General features: G+C 31.5%; 1 protein-coding gene across 7 annotated transcripts in view; it reads right to left on the bottom strand.

The window, feature by feature from the left end:
• LOC134706403 (polypeptide N-acetylgalactosaminyltransferase 5-like) overlaps positions 1-20,239 on the bottom strand; it is a 59,570-nt gene that overhangs the window by 21,254 nt on the left and 18,077 nt on the right. For 5 of the 7 annotated variants that reach the window (XM_063565311.1, XM_063565317.1, XM_063565318.1 and 2 more), the window contains exons 4-6: positions 5,256-5,736; positions 1,601-1,754; positions 222-388 (exon numbers count right to left, since the gene is read on the bottom strand). In XM_063565311.1, the coding sequence (XP_063421381.1) occupies positions 222-388; positions 1,601-1,754; positions 5,256-5,670 (736 nt within the window). In that variant the 5' untranslated portion in view covers positions 5,671-5,736. Of the gene's footprint in view, positions 1-221; positions 389-1,600; positions 1,755-5,255; positions 5,737-13,625; positions 13,741-14,930; positions 15,089-20,239 lie in introns of those variants that run through there. The other 2 variants (XM_063565313.1, XM_063565315.1) reach the window with 2 other exon arrangements.

The following is a 20,239-nucleotide window of genomic DNA, read 5'->3' as shown; positions in this document are numbered from 1 at the left end:
ATTTACAACCAAAGAACAATAAGATTTAACCTGACTGGACATTGAATAGACAGAGCATGGTTAGGCCTTTAAAACTTAAATAGTTCACTGGTATTCTTTTAACATTATAACAATTTTATATAACAAAGACCTGTATTGTAAAATTCAAAATAGCTCAAACAGAATTGATAAAAAACAAGGCAAAATAAATAAGAATCCCTTGACATCTGAACATTAATTACCCATATCTGAGAAATCATCTACTAAGATGACTTCCTTTAACAAATGTGGTGGAGATCTGTCTATAATACTGTGAACAGTTCTCAACAGAACACTCCAAGCCTCATTGTGGAAGCATACAACAACACTGGTGTCCGGTAAATTATCTCGGTATTTCTGGGTCTTGCACCTGAAATAGACACAAAATCAGATTGTAGAAGTTAGAACCCAATATCATAATCAAATCAAATCTTTGTTTGTAGTCCTAATGCCAGTAATGGTGAAAAGTTTTAGAACCATGTCATCTGTCACCAATTCCGTAAAGTATAGTAGAGTAAATTTACACGACAGATTTTAAAAAGAGTATGTAAATTTTATATGATTTTCAGTATTTCCATTATTTTATGTTGAAAAGAATTTATAAAGATAAAAGATTTTGCATCACCATGAAGATTTAAGTTGTAAACAACAGGTGTTGATTTTAGTATCTTTAGAAGCAGTATTTCTAGAAAGTTATAAATTGTAATTAATTGTTTATTTCACATAATATTGACTACTACTTGAGAAATTTTAAGAGGATTCTTAATAAATAGTTCTGTCTAGTTCAACATTGCCATTCGGTAATAAAAAGATCAGAGGTTTGATAAATATAGAATATTAAGTAATAGGCCAAAGGGTTATTTAATTTAATTATAGAGTTAAGTCTGATAGTTTAAAGTCAACTAAAAGACTTTTAAATTACCCCATATCTGAAGCATTCTTAAAGGAGCAAACCCTACTCCTTGGTAAAGGTAGAAAATACCGTTCTAACAAAAGTAAAGTGACCAATATCAGTTGCTGAGTCCTAAGATTTGTACAGATTGAGAACCATTATAATCCATTCTAAGGGTTTACAATTAGAGGACCAACCTCATCAGTTCTTAGGTATGAATAGTTTAGAGGCCATATTTTCAGTCCATTTTGTATGTGTGTATAGTTGAAGGGCTTTCCTGGTCAGTCCTTATGTAAACTGTGTAAGGATTAAATATTGAGCCCGTATGCATGTCCACTTTCAAGACAAGTCTCATCAGTCCTAGGTCTAAACAGTTTGGGGACTATATCTTGAGTACTTAGGTCTGTATCATTTTTTTGCAATAATAATTAAAATATATAATCTAAATTTACTGTACATTGGACTAGATACCAGGACAATAAGTAAACCTTTCATTTATCACAAACATAGGGTAGACTTCAATATATATATAAACTTTTATAACAGACTATGTGGTATGGGCTTTGCTCATTGTTGAAGGCCAAAAGTAAACCTCAAGTTGTTAATTTCTGTGTCATTAGGTCTCTTTTGGAGAGTTGTCTCATTGACAATCATACCACATCTTCTTTTTTCAATAGAAATAGAACCTACTCTTCATCTCTGACATCCGGCAGACTCCTATGTAATGAGATCATATTACTGGCGTATTCATTGAAGGCATTTCTCTGCCATCCATCGTCATACTTCTTCCTTTCCTCGGGGCTCAATTTATCTTTATCTATATCTACTGCTTTACCTTGTTCTCCTAATCAATGAAACAAATTTTCAACATTAATTTAATATTTTATAATTCTGTCATCTAAATATTCTTTGAATTCTTCTCAATATAATAAAATGTCCATTAACTTTTGAAACAAAAGATTAAGAGACTGATATATACTATAGTTACGAAAAAAATTGTTAAATCTTCATAATTTGTCTTTTGTGCTTTTGTTGCTCTAATCCTTACCTGTAAAGAGTTATTCTGATTGTAGTATTTTTATGATTTTATCTAATAGAGATTAAAGTGGTGAGGGGTACAAAAACTGAATTATTATTAATTTCAAGTGTATAATAGAAACAAAATGCTTGTAAGTACTTAAGGGTAAATATTACTTGAATTTATCAGTGGCAGCAATATTAACTATTGATTTGTACAAAGCATTGATTATAGTTGATTTGAAAACCGCTTTTGCAGTCTTTGTAACAATCGACAAATAGGTGACGAATATCATTTTATATTTGAATGCAATTTTTTCCATCAAAAACGAAAAGAGTTTTTAACTGCATATTTTACAAAACGACAAAATACAGTTAAATTCTCTGAACTTATGTCAAGTACAAGAAAACCAGTTCTGAAGAAGCATTGTTCTTTTATAAAAAATATAAATACTAGTGTTTGTACTCCTGGCTTGTAACTTTTGTAACCTCTCTCGCTTGTTTTGTACATATTGTAAATATTTATTGTTGTATTTGTTATCTCTGTACCGATGTAATGCATTGGCTTTATGAGAATAAAGATAAAGTATAATTCTTAACAAAGGAAGATAACTCCAATTTTTAAAGATGACTTTAACAATGACATCATTGAAATTTTAAGAACAGATATCAGATTCTTGCACCTTGTAAAAGTTATATAATTTTCTTGACAAATATAACATTGTTATGTGACTTGAGTATCTTAACATATATTTCATTGTAAAATTGTCTGGAAAATGTTCATGTATAGGATGCATAGGATGTTATGATTTATTGCACTATATTTTGTGTATCTCAAAGGTAGTGATAAACCATGGAAGATTAAGTTATTAAGTCAGTACCATAGGATTTTCCTGCAATCTTTACCCAAAAACAAAGGATATTTGGTATCCATTCATGACACTAAATCAGTACAGGCAGAGCAAAAAACGCACAAAATGGTAAGGAACATCGCTTTGCTGGTGTTTATCTCAAAGTCACAATAAGGCCTTCAAATCAGAGTTACCTGTTAACTAATTATTTAAATTATCTAAAAATACATGTATCTTGCTATTAATAAAAAATGTTTAAGAAATCACCTTTTGCCGTGTCCTTGAAATAAGCAAAGAAATAGAGTTTATTGCAATATACCAACAAAGTGAGTGATATGGCATTGAATGTGGACATTTTATGGCTTTTTAAGCATCTATCAAACAAGGTTTTTTCATAAACATTTTTCATTAAATGTTCTTTCCTACAGTTTTTACAAATTACTATTCATGAATGATTAAATTTTAACATCACTAGATAATGACAATGGTATTGGACAGTGCAATATTGGTGAATAAATCAATACTAAATGTATATTTCATGAACAATTAAACGGCTTTAATCAATGTCATGTTTTATGATGCAATATTGAACAGCTATAAACTACATGAGGTATCCTTAATGAGAAAATAACACCGGATAGTAGAAAAACTAAAGATTAAAAAATATCCAAATAGCTTTGCAATATTCTACCCTTATGTGGCTTAGTAATTCAAGAAGACATGGAATTGTGATTGACAGGTGGGGAAAAATAATAGACGAATTTTAAATTAAACCTTAGTTTAGACTAATATTTCAAATTACTACCATAGCGGGTTATTTTGGTTGGTGTAAAATTTCGTGATTTTCATAGAATAAAGTATATGAAATATTTTGGCGGTTATCATATTGGTGAATTCAAAACTTATATCAATACCTTTGCATGTGCACTTTTATATATATATTTATCATATGTTTAGTAGTAAATACAGTAGTTTTGCATATTTGATAAATAGCCTGCTGTTAAATCCATATCGCGCAACTTTGATGCGCACCCTTTATCACATACCCTTTATCACACCCCTACCCTTTATCGCATACCCTTTATCGCACCCCTACCCTTTATCACACCCCTACTTTTTTTTTTACATAAAGTCAGTTTTGATTTTTTTTTTGGCTCAAGAAAATTTTTCCTCAAAACGAGTCAATTTTTTGAATGATGTCATTGTTTGGTATGTGACGTCGCGAACGTCAAGTTTTCATATTTTTGGCACACTAAATTAAACTATAAAAAGTACAGAACACACAAATAAATACAATAACAAACAAAATATTCTTTAAAACAACAGCATGCAAATTGTAAGGTGCTTCGGATAAGTAATTGAGCAGTTCTTTTAAGGCCTTTGAAACAAGACAAAAGTAGAACTGAAGGTAACTCAGTGCTATGGATCAGAAAACAGTTCATATAACATAATACTCTTCTGTTGAAATATATGATAAAGCGTATAATACATGGCAAAATCCGTATCACATGCCGTATCACCCTCGACCAATATCATCCCTCGGGCCTAAAGGCCCTTGGGCTGATATTGATGTCTCGGGATGATACGACATATGATACGGATTTTGCCATCCATTCTCTATATATTGGTGTAATTTATTTTAGCGATTTTGTTCTATCCGCAAAAAATTTACACCCCACGAAAATTAGCGATATCTATCTCAATAAAATCTTAAACATTCATTCAAACTTTATAAAAATATGACATTTGACTTCCATACAATTACAATTAATTGTATTGATTAGTTTCTTCTGTGAGAATAAAAGAGTATCTTTCATTTACTATCAAATAATTGAATCTGTATAATAACATGATAGTATAAAAGAAATGCACTTTGAAGTGATGTTATTGGTGAATCTTACTGATTAAAAGCCTGTATAACTACCCTATTGATGTTGCATTTTACACTTTATAGATCAAGACCATTTCTACCTGGCAATACAAATACCCTAACTATTGATTGAGGTAGTAAGAGCTTTTTCCTTTCCTCTGACATTTCTATTTCTTGAACTTTGATATTTCTATTTTGTATCTTCTGTTACATTTTATCATGAAAAAAAATTGTAGCATCTGGCATATACTTTGATAAAGACAATTCATCTTGAATATCCTAATCAATAACTTGTATTCAACTATGAAAGAATAGATAACATCATTGACTAACCATTTCTTTCTATATAAAAAAGGAAAATTAAAACATCTGTACATGTATGAAGTATTACAAGTAAAATGTCAACAGATGGTCCTTGTACAGAACAAATGTCAAAGATGCTCAACCCAAACTTATCATCAAGAAACCAATGGTTTAGGATAAAATATTGACTGACAAATGCACAGATAAATCTTAAGATGGATAGATTTGAGGTTAACTATATGTTCCCCTGGGAGGGAGTTGTAAGAATAAGAACCATATTTAGAGACCTTTTATGATAACCCACCTGGAGCATTTGGGTCAACTTTGACTCTCTCTACTTCACTTTCTCCTGAACGAAATTTCAAAACTGGATTATTCTTAATTTCTTCCACTTTTTGTTTTTCCATTAATTCAATATTTCTTTTCTCTCTCTCTTCTCGTTCTTTAATTAATTTTTCTTGCTCCATTTTTCTTGCTAGTCTTTGCTGCTCATCCTGGTGAATGCTCTGATCATGACCTCTAAAATCATCATGGCGGTTCACAGGCACATGTTGAGCGTTTATAACTGGTTCATTGTTCCGTTTTTCAGTGTCAACACGATTGTCTTGAGACCAAGATCCCTGATATGTCATAAGTAAAACTGTAGCAAACCATAATATTGGTACACCTATCACAAATTTGAATATAAGTCCTTTCTTTCGACGGAAGAAGCTAGCCATTGTTTTAATTTAGCACCTTGGAATAATGTACGTCGTGGTTATTATAATGTCATGATGCTGGTGAAACTGAAAGTAGAAATAAGAAATTTTGATAATTCAACAACAATTAACATAAAGATAATGGAAGTCTATCCTTCAATATCAAATTTTATCTGCACACAACAAAATGAAAGATTAATATTCTTCTTCATCATAGTCACTTTCCAATTCTAGATACCAAAAGTTACACAGTTTTAGATGTTTACACCCTGGTGTTTGGTATCTGGTGGAAAATGGTTTCATTGGAAACATTTCATTGCATTGAAATTCTGACATAAAACTTTATAGAATACATATAAACTAAGCACTGGGATTTCCTAAAAATCTGTTCTGTTTTGCAAACTACCATTGTAGGATGTTATTTGGGTCACAATTTTCAATGGAACTAGGTTTGTTTTCCATAGTGATTGGGAGTAATGAGGAAAACTTGTTGTTTTACAATTGTCATATGAAAGCTAACAATACAAATTTTCTATCAAAATGATATACTATAGGCAAATATACAAATATGTATATAAAGGTTAGATGTTTGGTTGCACAGCGAAAAAAAAAGTCTGAAATTCAAATTAATACATAATGTCTTGATAGAACCTAAAAGAAAGGTCTAATTCAAATGAGAGCAATTCTATTTGTTGACCATTTACATTGTGTATCAATAAAAAAAATTAAACAAAATCAGTTGAACATAAAGTATATAATTTTCACAAAATTAGATAGTAACTCATGAATATAAAATGTTCACATCACTTTATCATGCAATAAGAATATCACGTACTAGTATTAGATAGTAAAACAGTTGTTTATTATTTGTAGAAGACCTATATTTAGCATGATGAATAAGAAATTTATGTGGAAAAAAAATAGATAACAACTCAAAATAAAACCATAACAACATAAAGAAACAATAAACAGTTTAGGTATATACAAAATAATAGAATGCCATTAAATGGAATACTGAAAACACCCCCATTTTTAATTCCTTTAAATACAGAAAGAAATCTTAAATCTATTATAACAAAACCCCATGACAACTATATGATTTACAGATTTAATAACAAGTCTGAAACATTTCTACATATTTATGATTATTTTATTCCCATTAGAATTACTTTAAGACATCAATCTCTTTAAATATAATTTTTATGGCCATTATTACATATATAAATGGAGTAGTAACAGCTGATGAATAAGTCAAGATTAGTGCCACTTTTAAGGTCAGATGACATTGGACAAAACAAAATTGGTCAAAGAAAACTTTAATAGGAGTGGCAGATCCAAAAAGGGTGGGGGTTAGGCTGGGGGATTCAGGGGGTTTGAAGCAACTTCTATTTTTTGGACGATCAATGCATTTCAATGGGGATACATTGATAGAACCTCTCTCCTTCCTCCCCCTTATCCTGGGTAGGTAACACCCCTTTTGAAAATGGCTGGAACAGCCCCTGGATATTGACAACAGAGGGACATGGCTCTTGACTAAAACATACCATACAGAGGGAGAGTCTTTATAATTATAATTGCTTATGTATTTTTAAGTTTTGTTGAAACATGAACGTTTTGCTCATTATTTTGGTGTAAATTCAGCAAACATTACAGACATTTACTGTAACTACTGCAAGATTGACATTGAAGATAACATCCAATTTCTATAAGAACAAAACCAAAGAATTTTACTAACAACTTTCAAGTGTTTTTCCTCCCACTTATAATATTAAATCTCTTGATCCTTTATTCTTTCCTTTGACTACTGATACATAAGTCATACAAAAGCTTGGCTAAAATTGACATGTTTTGTTCATAACAACCTGTTTCTTAGTTCAGCTTTCATCCAAACTCTAAATTTAATTAAGGAGAAATATAATACAAATATCAAAGTGAAAGCAGAAATAATGGCAATCATACATAGATCGCTATTTTACGTCTAAACAACTCAGATGTCACGGTCACATTTCTTCTTGTTTTTATTTTTGTCTTGCATTGCACTATAAGTCTTGCATTGCACTATAAGTCCTACTTTATCCTAATAATCTTTATTTTGTGTAATGTGATGCACTGCTCTTAAATTTAATAGGAAACGAACAACATTTTAATTCCTTCTCTGAACACTACGTGCAAATCAACATGCCTTGATATTTGATACTAACAAAATCTGTTTAAGTTGTACCATTATTTTTGACCAACAAAAAAAATGAATAAATACATAGATAGTGGCATACAATCTTCAGCCAATCACGCATAGGATGCTTCTTGTTTGAAATATATGATGTAATGTATGAATCAACTCAGATCTTAGATGAAATCTACTGTCCACAGTCTGGTCTCATGATCTCCATTATGTATCTGTTTTTATAATTGACAGTCATTTACATGTATTTTATTCTCAAATTTATTAGCTCAGATAAAAGTAATTAAAGTCTGGCATCAAATGAAAGAAGATGTTTATTACGTATTACAAATGGATGGAACACTCGAAGACATCTTTCAAAATGTTTAAACAGGGGACCAGAAATCATGATATATGATAGTTCAGGGCCTGGGCAAGACTCCTTTTTTAGAAATCACATAAACATTCATAACAAACTAAAGTATCTTACAAGGAAACATCCTAGGATTACATGGAGCATAACAAACCTTATGCACATTTGCTTCTTTAGGAGAGTCTGAACTCCAAAGGTTATGGTCATTGTAGTTCTGAGTCTGGTTAAGATTAATCGAAGCCTTAGAGGTCAGTGAGAAAGCAAGCACAGTACACAGGAAAAATTGCAACATGTTTCAATATGTTTTTCTTATGTTTGAAAAGATTTAAGGAAACACTATGGAAACATATGTTTAGGTCCACAAAAGAAACATGTTCTCAAACATATGAAAAACTTATGAAAACATATGTTAGAATTATTCCTCTGTACAATAGTTACTATGGTGGGTGGGAGTCTGGGCTAAGAGAGTTATATTTGAATAAGTACTGTTAATTGAATTATAACTGTTAAAACTTTGAGGCTCCTAGAATTATGAATCTTGTATATATGTGCTAGATATCCATTCTTAATGTATTTGTTCCTGTTTACATGTCTAAATATTTACAGCCAGAAGTGTTTTAAGAGTTACACTGACACATGCAGAGGGCAATCAGTGTCTTGGGCTAACAGCAATACAGAAGTGATTTAAGAGTTACACTGACACATGCAGAGGGCAATCAGTGTATTGGGCTACCAGCAATACAGAAGTGTTTTAAGAGTTACACTGACACATGCAGAGGTCAATCAGTGTCTTGGGCTACCAGCAATACAGAAGTGTTTTAAGAGTTACACTGACACATGCAGAGGGCAATCAGTGTCTTGGGCTACCAGCAATACAGAAGTGTTTTAAGAGTTACACTGACACATGCAGAGGGCAATCAGTGTCTCGGGCTATCAGCAATACAGAAGTGTTTTAAGAGTTACACTGACACATGCAAAAGGACAATCAGTGTCTTGGGCTACCAGCAATACAGAAGTGTTTTAAGAGTTACACTGACACATGCAGAGGTCAATCAGTGTCTTGGGCTACCAGCAATACAGAAGTGTTTTAAGAGTTACACTGACAAATGTAGAGTGCAATCAGTGTCTTGGGCTATCAGCAATACAGAAGTGTTTTAAGAGTTACACTGACACATGCAGAGGGCAATCAGTGTCTTGGGCTACCAGCAATACAGAAGTGTTTTAAGAGTTACACTGACACATGCAGAGGACAATCACTGTCTTGGGCTATCAGCAATACATAAGTGTTTTAAGAGTTACACTGACACATGCAGAGGGCAATCAGTGTCTTGGGCTACCAGCAATACAGAAGTGTTTTAAGAGTTACACTGACACATGCAGAGGGCAATCAGTGTATTGGGCTATCAGCAATACAGAAGTGTTTTAAGAGTTACACCGACACATGCAGAGGGCAATCAGTGTCTTGGGCTACCAGCAATACAGAAGTGTTTTAAGAGTTACACTGACACATGCAGAGGGCAATCAGTGTCTTGGGCTACCAGCAATACAGAAGTGTTTTAAGAGTTAAACTGACACATGCAGAGGACAATCAGTGTATTGGGCTACCAGCAATACAGAAGTGTTTTAAGAGTTACACTGACACATGCAGAGGGCAATCAGTGTCTTGTGCTATCAGCAATACAGAAGTGTTTTAAGAGTTGCACTGACACATGCAGAGGGCAATCAGTGTCTTGGGCTACCAGCAATACAGAAGTGTTTTAAGAGTTACACTGACACATGCAGAGGGCAATCAGTGTCTTGGGCTATCAGCAAAACATAAGTGTTTTAAGAGTTACACTGACACATGCAGAGGGCAATCAGTGTCTTGGGCTACCAGCAATACAGAAGTGTTTTAAGAGTTACACTGACACATGCAGAGGGCAATCAGTGTCTTGGGCTATCAGCAATACAGAAGTGTTTTAAGAGTTACACCGACACATGCAGAGGGCAATCAGTGTCTTGGGCTACCAGCAATACAGAAGTGTTTTAAGAGTTACACTGACACATGCAGAGGGCAATCAGTGTCTTGGGCTACCAGCAATACAGAAGTGTTTTAAGAGTTACACTGACACATGCAGAGGACAATCAGTGGCTTGGGCTACCAGCAATACAGAAGTGTTTTAAGAGTTACACTGACACATGCAGAGGGCAATCAGTGTCTTGGGCTATCAGCAATACAGAAGTGTTTTAAGAGTTACACTGACACATGCAGATGGCAATCAGTGTCTTGGGCTATCAGCAATACAGAAGTGTTTTAAGAGTTACACTGACACATGCAGAGGGCAATCAGTGTCTTGGGCTACCAGCAATACAGAAGTGTTTTAAGAGTTACACTGACACATGCAGAGGGCAATCAGTGTCTTGTGCTATCAGCAATACATAAGTGTTTTAAGAGTTACACTGACACATGCAGAGGGCAATCAGTGTCTTGGGCTACCAGCAATACAGAAGTGTTTTAAGAGTTACACTGACACATGCAGAGGGCAATCAGTGTATTGGGCTATCAGCAATACAGAAGTGTTTTAAGAGTTACACCGACACATGCAGAGGGCAATCAGTGTCTTGGGCTACCAGCAATACAGAAGTGTTTTAAGAGTTACACTGACACATGCAGAGGGCAATCAGTGTCTTGGGCTACCAGCAATACAGAAGTGTTTTAAGAGTTACACTGACACATGCAGAGGACAATCAGTGTCTTGGGCTACCAGCAATACAGAAGTGTTTTAAGAGTTACACTGACACATGCAGAGGGCAATCAGTGTCTTGGGCTATCAGCAATACAGAAGTGTTTTAAGAGTTACACTGACACATGCAGAGGTCAATCAGTGTCTTGGGCTACCAGCAATACAGAAGTGTTTTAAGAGTTACACTGACACATGCAGGGGGCAATCAGTGTCTTGGGCTATCAGCAATACAGAAGTGTTTTAAGAGTTACACTGACACATGCAGAGGGCAATCATTGTCTTTGGCTATCAGCAATACAGAAGAGTTTTAAGAGTTACACTGACACATGCAGGGGCAATCAGTGTCTTTGGCTACCAGCAATATAGAAGTGTTTTGGGCTACCAGCAATACAGAAGTGTTTTAAGAGTTACACTGACACATGCAGAGGTCAATCAGTGTCTTGGGCTATCAGCAATACAGAAGAACATATTAGTTTTTAAGTAAATCATTTATAATCAACATAAAAGGGACTTTGAGCGAGACATATTGATATTCACCTTTCCTTTTTGCATTCAAATTTTATTCCTCTCCTGACAGAAATTACAAATACATGAATTTTACTGAACTGTTTAAGTTGTTCCAGAAAAATAATATTTTCCCCCTTTATTAGCCAAATATTTTCAAAATCATAAATGCCTCATACCTTTTTCCCCAAATAAAACAGACACTCCCTTAAGCTCTCATTATGACAATTATAATCAATGAAAGTTCTTCAAATCACAATCTTAAAATGGGATCTGTGGGGTCAAAGTCAATGAGACAGCAATCCAATTACAAAAATAGAAAATTATTTCAAATTCTTAAATTGTCAGTGTATAATAGAAACTAGAAGAGGTGTTAATATTGCCTTTGAGAAAACTCTTCGACAGAGTCAAAATGATCTAAGAAGTTAGTAACTATAGATCCATTTACAGCCTTCAACCACGAGCAAATCCCATACTTCATACTTTAGTTTTTCTGTAATTAATTGTTTGATAGAAATCATCAACTGGTAATGGACTTTTTAAACATTTCTACAAAAAAATGTCGAGAATGAAAGAATGGAACTCTGTAGAACAGGGAAACCACGAATTTAAATGTTCAACAAAAACAAAATTTCAATAGGAATGTATGCAAACTTTTCTCAAACAAGGAATTTAAATATCCACAAATATGAAAGTTTTCTGCAATCCACGAAAATTGGTACCCACGAAAATAAATGAATCCACAGTAGACTAATGTTTGTTGATTACAACATAAAACATTCAGATATAATACAGAGGTTGTACATTTAGTACAATGTATGACATGTTTAATAAAAACTGAATAATAGGGGGGACCATGCACAGTTCAATCAGAACCTTAGTGTTAAGAATACTATAATAGAATCTATAAAATATACTACAAACTTTACAGTCAACTGTGGGAAAATAATCTTAATTCATAAATTATGCACTTTCCTTAGAAACTTAATTCCCACAAATATTGATCCCTATAAAGCCTGAAGGTAGAAGGTTTTCAAAAGACCAGCTAAGATAACTTCATCTAAATTTTATGAGGTATTGAATATTCAGTTATATCAGATATTGCAAGGTTCTTTTACTGATTTATTGATAAAATTATTAATATCTTATCAGCTTTAAAAGAATGTTAAACACAGGATAGTTCTATCTTTTTTTTTATCAATAAAGGAATTCATTACACTATCATTTTAAATATTTACCGAGTTCTCAGGCAATGAATACTTTCATTATGTTATGATTTTTTATATAATTAAAATGTGTGTGATATCTCTATCTCTGGATTTTGTAATGGCATGAAAATAAAGAGATTGACCCTAATAGAGGGTCACATCAAGAATTTCTTTTTAACTGATCATTAAAACAGAACAATTAATTAAGACCACATATATGTTGTCTAAAAATGGTAGAGGTATCTCTTGCAATACAAAATACTTTCAAAAGAAGAGAAAGAACAACAAAATGAAAATAATTTTTAAACCTCTTATGTATCCAACCTTTTTCATTCCACATTCATGCCCTGATTACTTTGTAAATATTCTGTTTTATTCCTGTCTTTACACAAAATAAAACCACTGTAGTTAATCATGTAACACTTGTTTCAGACTTCCTCCCTTAAGTGTTCTCTTTATCACTCTGATGCATTGGGGTGGCAATCTAACACATGTATTATTTAAACCTTTAGGAGACAATGATCGCATTATAAAATTAAAGAAAAAAAGTCAACAGACAGCTTTGGGATTTAATAAAAAATCCAAGCTTGATTAATTGGTGTACGTAATGTAAATAGAACTTAATATATCAAAAGATTCAGACCCTCTAATCTTCAGCTGTCTAAGGAATGCACTAACTTATTGCCTTGTATTTATATCTAATATATACAAAATCTCTTTCAAATATAATGCAGGAATAAACCTGCAGTTTGTAATAATTTTAATATAAAAAGAAATTACATCAATTCAATAAATATATAATTTGTATTATCAGGGACGATTGAATACAAAATATATTGGTCCCAGGTATCATTAAGGAACATAGATGTGTGGAGAAATTACATCCTGCTTGCTAATTTTAGACAAAATGATTTCATGGGTATAATTACAAATGTGTATAAGTTTCTTCACAATATAAATGAGAAAAATAATGTTACAAATGATGAAAAAGATATTTGACTGCTTACCTGTAGTATAGTAAAGAAAGGCTGACATGTTTGTTTCTATTGATTGTGTCAATCAATACCTAGGTATGTGAACCATGAAGTATTATCTACCTGTATCAGGTAAACACATACCCTCAACTTTTTCTAAACATTTAAATATTTTTACAATATAATCCAGTTTTATCTGCACAAACTACGTCACTGCTATAAGTACAAACTTATGATACACGTTGCAGGAAAATTTTGATTCATTCAAAATTAAGGGGTAAAATTAGTTTATAGAATTAATACTTTTATATCTGAAGGTCTTTTATCTATTTTTTAAAGTGTGGACACAGAGATGTGCTTTCACTGAATCAAAGGAATAGAGAGCATTTTTTTAAACAGGTATTACATTTTTATTCCCCCCCCCCTTTCCCAAAAAAATAAAAACTGTTTTTGGATTAAAACAATGACAATAGAAATTGTGTTTCTAGACTAACATTAAAATAGAAGTTTAGATGGCATGGTATATTCTAAAAGCTAATAGTACATTTGATGCTAATGACTCATTTTATTATCTGTGAATTCTCTGGATAACTTACATCCAGCTTGTTTACATTTACATGTAGATAATCTATTGTGTCATTAGCAAATTACCAATTTATGCATCTAAATTCTCAGGTAATCTAGCAGATAAATTGTAATATGATGTTGTGTTTACCTAACATATTAACAGTTAATGTAACACATCCCATGAGGCAGTCATTATAGTAATAGTTACTGAAATACTATTGTCAGCTTAGTTACACATATCAAATTACAACCATTTTCATTTCCGATTCATGCTTCACACAGCTATAGCCATGCTATCATTTGAATACATTTTATGAAAGGGAAAAGCAGCAATGAATTAAAACAATTGTCAACATTATAGCTTGTAAAGCTATCATTGTTAAGGTTTATTATTACAATTTGCAGAAAAACAAATAAACTATATTGTGGCACTATATTGAAATCAGCATTTGTTAAAAAAAAAAACTGAACTATGTCTTGTTTCTTTTCCTTTCCATTCCTTAATCTAACTCTGGGAAATATTATTTTTATAAGTAATGGTCCTTTCCACAAAATAATTAATGGGCTGTCATTGAAAATGGTAATGTTACTATTAACTAGAATAGTATTCATTAGTGTACTTTATGAAAGTGTAGCTATATATACATAACATTCACTTTAACATGTATAATGATGTGTAATTTTATAACATAGAAAAGTGAATGAACTTGAAAATATAAGAGCACTTCTGTTTTGTATTTCTCTGATTATAACAAAATTTAAACTACTTACTTCAAATTTTTATGCATCCATTATGATCATCTTTAGTATAAGAATGATATACTATATATCCTATCCTAAATATTCTAAGAATCAAGTATGAAATGATTTATGATATCCACGCCAGAATTAACAACCATATAAGTGATTTGTTCCCCATTATTAAAACAAACACAACAGGAAATTAAAGCCTAACTTCCTTTAGTGTACTTGAGTGTTTTATAATCCATAATCATTGAGATCAAACTTGACAGACTTAATTTGACTACGGACTAACGAAGGACTGGGATACTGGACTTCAATCAAGACACAATCATAAGCTTTTTTCACTAAACTTTCTTTTTTTGTATATCTCTATATAAATCTGTTAATTCTGTCAGTCTTGAAAACTCTTGTAAGAGCGCTCATCATTCTCACCAACCAAAAACACTCAATCAATTATTCATACTTTCTCCTACACCTTACTAATATGGATTAAGATATAATTCTGCAATGTCATGCTCTATGCTAATTTTGATATGGGAAGGCATTTATATTTGTCAACATCCTTATATAGAGCATTAGGGAGGTGTAATATATTGAAAAACATAATGACTACCCATATTATAATTGAAAATAGAGCTTGAAATGAAAAAAACATTTTGAGTGTTACAAGAAAAATAAGAACTGTTTTCTTTCAAAGCAGACCTAATATGAGACAATTTTAAAAGGCAGCAATTTTAAATTTATGATTTTAAAGATTCTGAATAAAAAACTGTTTTCAAATTCAAAAGTTAAAAGATTTTAAAACATGTCAAATGGCAAACAACTCCCTCAGAAATATCAAATTTGTTCTTTGACGTCATTCAAAATTTTAATTTACTTTGTCATTTCTATAATAATGGCCTTAAAGCGTGTGTAACAAATATCTTATTGAAATTAGAACAAGGCTTTGTTTCCAAAACATTTTAAAGACAATAAAACAAGTTTCTTATTTTTTTTTTAAATACATTTTGTTTATCAATTTTAATTGCCCAATATCATGATGCATAAAAAGTTCATACCCAGCCATTTCATGACTCTTCTTTTTCTTTACAAAATAAAAACAATATTCATCTTCTGTAATTTCCTCTAGCTTGAAGCACAAAGTTAAAGGGAAGTTGAATAAGATTATCACAATGATTGAATTTAACAAAGGTAAATATAAGAAGAAATTCTTATTTCAATATGAATATAAATAAACATTTTCTTTTCTACTTTGTATCATCAATTAAAGATGAGTAAGCTCCTTCACTAGACCCTGTAAGTTCTTATAATTGTTCACACATATTCATGGTTGGCCTGTTGTATATTTTATCACTTCCAATACAATCCGACTTCTATGGTGGTTCAAATTTTAATAATTTACCTTTACTTTCAACATTTACAACCGTGTTAAATATTTGTGAAGTTGTTGTCATTTATATACATGACCCGGTCTATATAAATGTTATAAAATACTTGCCAGTGGATGTAAAGGTACCAATAATCAATCTATATCTTTTCATTTTTCAAAAATGTATACTGGTACCGTAGAGCGGGTTATTTTCGCGGGGTGTAAATTTTCGCTTATTTTCGCGGATAGAACAAAATCGCCAAAATAAATTCCGCCAATTTAAAAGTGTACATGCAAAGGTAATGTTAAAAATGTTGAGTCCGCCAAATATTAACCGCCAAAATTTTCGTATACCTTATTCAATGAAAGACTTTTACAAGACTTTTTAAAGAATTTTACACCCGCGAAAATAACCCGCTATACGGTATGTTACCGGTCTATACAAAGGAGTAGGTCCAGTAAGAGCCCTTTTTGGCCTCAAAATATAGCAGTTTTACAAAGTTGATAAAATGTAAACTTTTAGTTATTTATTGAATAGTAGAGTGATTCTGGTACATAAATATGGGCTATTTTTGACTATACAATGAACATATATCAGGTTCTTGCACCTTAAAGTCATGGTAAATTACTGAATTCTTCAAAATTCTAGCATTTTAGTTAAATTTTAGACGGTTTTCGTGCAAAACGAAAGTGGCCGCATTCGTGTTCATCCTTAATATTGAAATGGCAGTTGTATTTTATGATAATACACAACATATATAAAGGTTGAGGATGAACACGGATGTGGCCACTTTCATTTTTGACAAAAAACATCCGAAAAGTGACATTTTTCGGCATATTTGGTTGATTTTTCACATTTTGAGCTTGAATCGGATTGTTTTTAATGACTAAATCAGTTCAAATCTTTTACATAAACTAATTGATTCAAATAAAATAGACACTTGAGTGTTTAAAAAATGGTCAAAATCTTTTGTCAGATGAACCTGAAATTTGAGGCCAAAATCGGTCCTTACCGGCCCTACTCCTTTGTTGTTGTTATCTATATATAAATGTTGAGATACTTGTCACTGGATGTAAAGGTCCCAAGAATCAATCTATATCTTTTTCAATTAAAATGTATACAGGTATGTCTGTACAAATATGATGTTATAATTGACTGACGATTAAGCTTGCTACATGGTAAAGTTGTATCAATTGTATAATTAATTACTTAAGTTCTATCAAAGTTTTCACCTTTTAGGCAAATATTTCTGTAACATGTTATGACATTTTTATGTTCAAGCTAAAGTTTAAGTAATCTATCACGCTACTTTGTGTCTTTGCTGTAAAAACATAATCCTTAATACTACTTAGGACAGCAATAAAACACGATGATTTATTGAAAACAAAAAAAATATTTTTATACTTCCTCTTATAACTATAGGAAAGTAAAAGATATATATATATATTCCCAGACACAAATCATTAAAAGCAAGAAAAGTTATTATCTTTTGAAATAAACACAAATAAAAACTTAACAAGCTAAAGATAAAAGTTCTTTTTACATACAAATATTTTAACAGTGTTAAAACAATGTTACAGTTTGTATTATAAACGGTTGAATTTGATTATATTGAACAGGGACCACATTATTTTCTATAGTACAATACCAATCTGACTTAACTACAGATCCTGATGTCCAAGCAATGCTAACTAGGATCTGAAAACACTACATTCAACTGTTTATAGAACTTTTAGTACCCTCTGGTTTTGTTTTAATAATACACACCTTCAAGAATTTGGAAGGTGAAATTTCATTGGCTGGTGCAATAATTACAGGTTCCAGATCAGAAAGTAATAAATATTGGAATGTTTTCAGATCCTTATGTCACAAAAGCTTGAAGGAATGGATCTGTTTTTGAATCATTTTGGTTCAATGCAATTTCATCATACATTGAAGGTCTGAATTTCAGTCCCTAATTTTGACTGACAAGTTTCAATTTCATTCTAATATTTGTAGCTCCTTTATGGTTTCATGGAGAATTGTTGAAGAATCATGACTAGAATTAAAGAGAGCAATACTGTGTTGTGTAAGTTAACAATACGGCCATTTTATTCACTTCCTGGTCATATAAAAAAGAAATTTGAAGCATTTACTAAGACAATCATGAACCCTAAACTTGTCAGATTCACACAGTATTCAATAGAAGATGAAGAGAGTTTATTGAATTTCCTTCAAAAATACTTCTACTAGCACTTTATAATAATTTTCAGCTAGGAACTTCATTGGGTACTGGACTTGGGTATCCTGTAACTGGTATCCTTTTCCATTTATAAAATGTTTTGAAGCCCTATTACTTTGGAACATATTAAGACATTGTCAGTAACATTTCTTACCTGATAATTTATGACATTTCTCCATTACATGGGTCATCTTTAAGATGGCAAAACTTATCACATTCAAACATTATTAATCAAAATGTTTTTTATTTGAATCAAACAGGATACAGTTAGGGTGTATTGCTAACAAATTTTAATAAGAAATAACTTTTCTTTAAAATAACATAAACAATTATAAAGAAGTTCTATATTTTCACAACTTTCCATCCAAAAGTTTATAATTTGACAATGTTTACTGACAACTGTCTCTCACATACCATCTTATAAAACTCTCCTGTCTAACTTATTAATTTCATTGTAGACAATGATTATATTTTACATCAATCAATCAAAACTAGAATTTAATCACCCCCTTGACAAGTACAATCATTTAACTTATCTAATCAATATTAATTTCGTTTTTCAAATTTATAATCGAACATGAAGGGTAAAATTAATTAGTATTTCTGTTTCTTTCTCAAGACAATTACATTTCCTTTGCGTCAGTTAACTTCAAACTAATGTCTGGTAAAGATTTGGTCTTCTGTAAACTAAGCTTATGGAGGAATCAATTAAATTTGCAAATTGTCCTGGTAATATTTGTAATTGGCAAATCCCACGCAGAAAATCATCTAAATGAAAAATTGCAAATTAAAGGGCAACAATATAACATAGTAATTATTCAATATTTACATTGATAATCCATGACATAACAGTAAAAAATATTTTTCTAGATCAGAAGTTTTCGTTACAAATTCAAATTAACTGCACACACAAACATTACAAGTGTAAATAACATAACAAATTCAAAAATTTCAGCTACATTAACAGCATTTACGTTGTATTTTGAAAAACATTTGTTTTGTGAAAAGCTTATACATTTGTAGTCAGCAACTGAATCCATGCTTAATTACTATTTCTACAAAGCAAATAAAATCAATTAACAGATTGTTTGACTCCATTGTTTTTGTTTTCTCCATACAAATCTACACCATTATGATCAGAGAACAACATGATGACCAGGTTCCATTTTGTCAGCAATAGCACTTTCAGTCTTGTAAAATTTATTCGAAATGAATATGAGGCAATAATCACCTATGATTAAATTTTGTAACTTCATTAGGAAAATATAAATCAAGATAAAAAAAATAACCATAGGGAATCGCTTGACCTCCTAAAGAAGTGATACCCTGTGTATTGATATGGTAAGTGTCTCTTGCCATGAATGCTAAAATGTTATGAATCAGACAATGTCCTTTACATGCAATACTTTATAGTACCTTCATATCAAATTTAAATAAACTTTAAACAAACATTGTAAGGAATATTACATCTGGGAAAAAATTCTGGAATTCCACAAAATAATATAAATTCTAGATTTATTTTGAGCCCTTGGTGGATATTGTATTTTCATTAAGCATTATAATGTAATTAAAGTACTAAATCAGTTGACATCTGATCAACTCTGTCAATTTATATCAAGTAACACAAATAACAATAGAAGATGACGTTTGTCTACCCAGAATGCACTAGAACTTCTGTTTGAGCATACATCACATCATTAGTTCTTTCAAAATATTTCTTGCCAAATAATAACGTACAAACCCAA

The sequence above is a fragment of the Mytilus trossulus genome, chromosome 2 (genome assembly GCF_036588685.1).
Source record: "Mytilus trossulus isolate FHL-02 chromosome 2, PNRI_Mtr1.1.1.hap1, whole genome shotgun sequence".
NCBI classification, from domain to species: Eukaryota; Metazoa; Mollusca; class Bivalvia; order Mytilida; family Mytilidae; genus Mytilus; species Mytilus trossulus.
The sequence above is the reverse complement of the archived record's forward strand: the minus strand, read 5'-3'. Positions and strand labels throughout refer to the sequence as shown.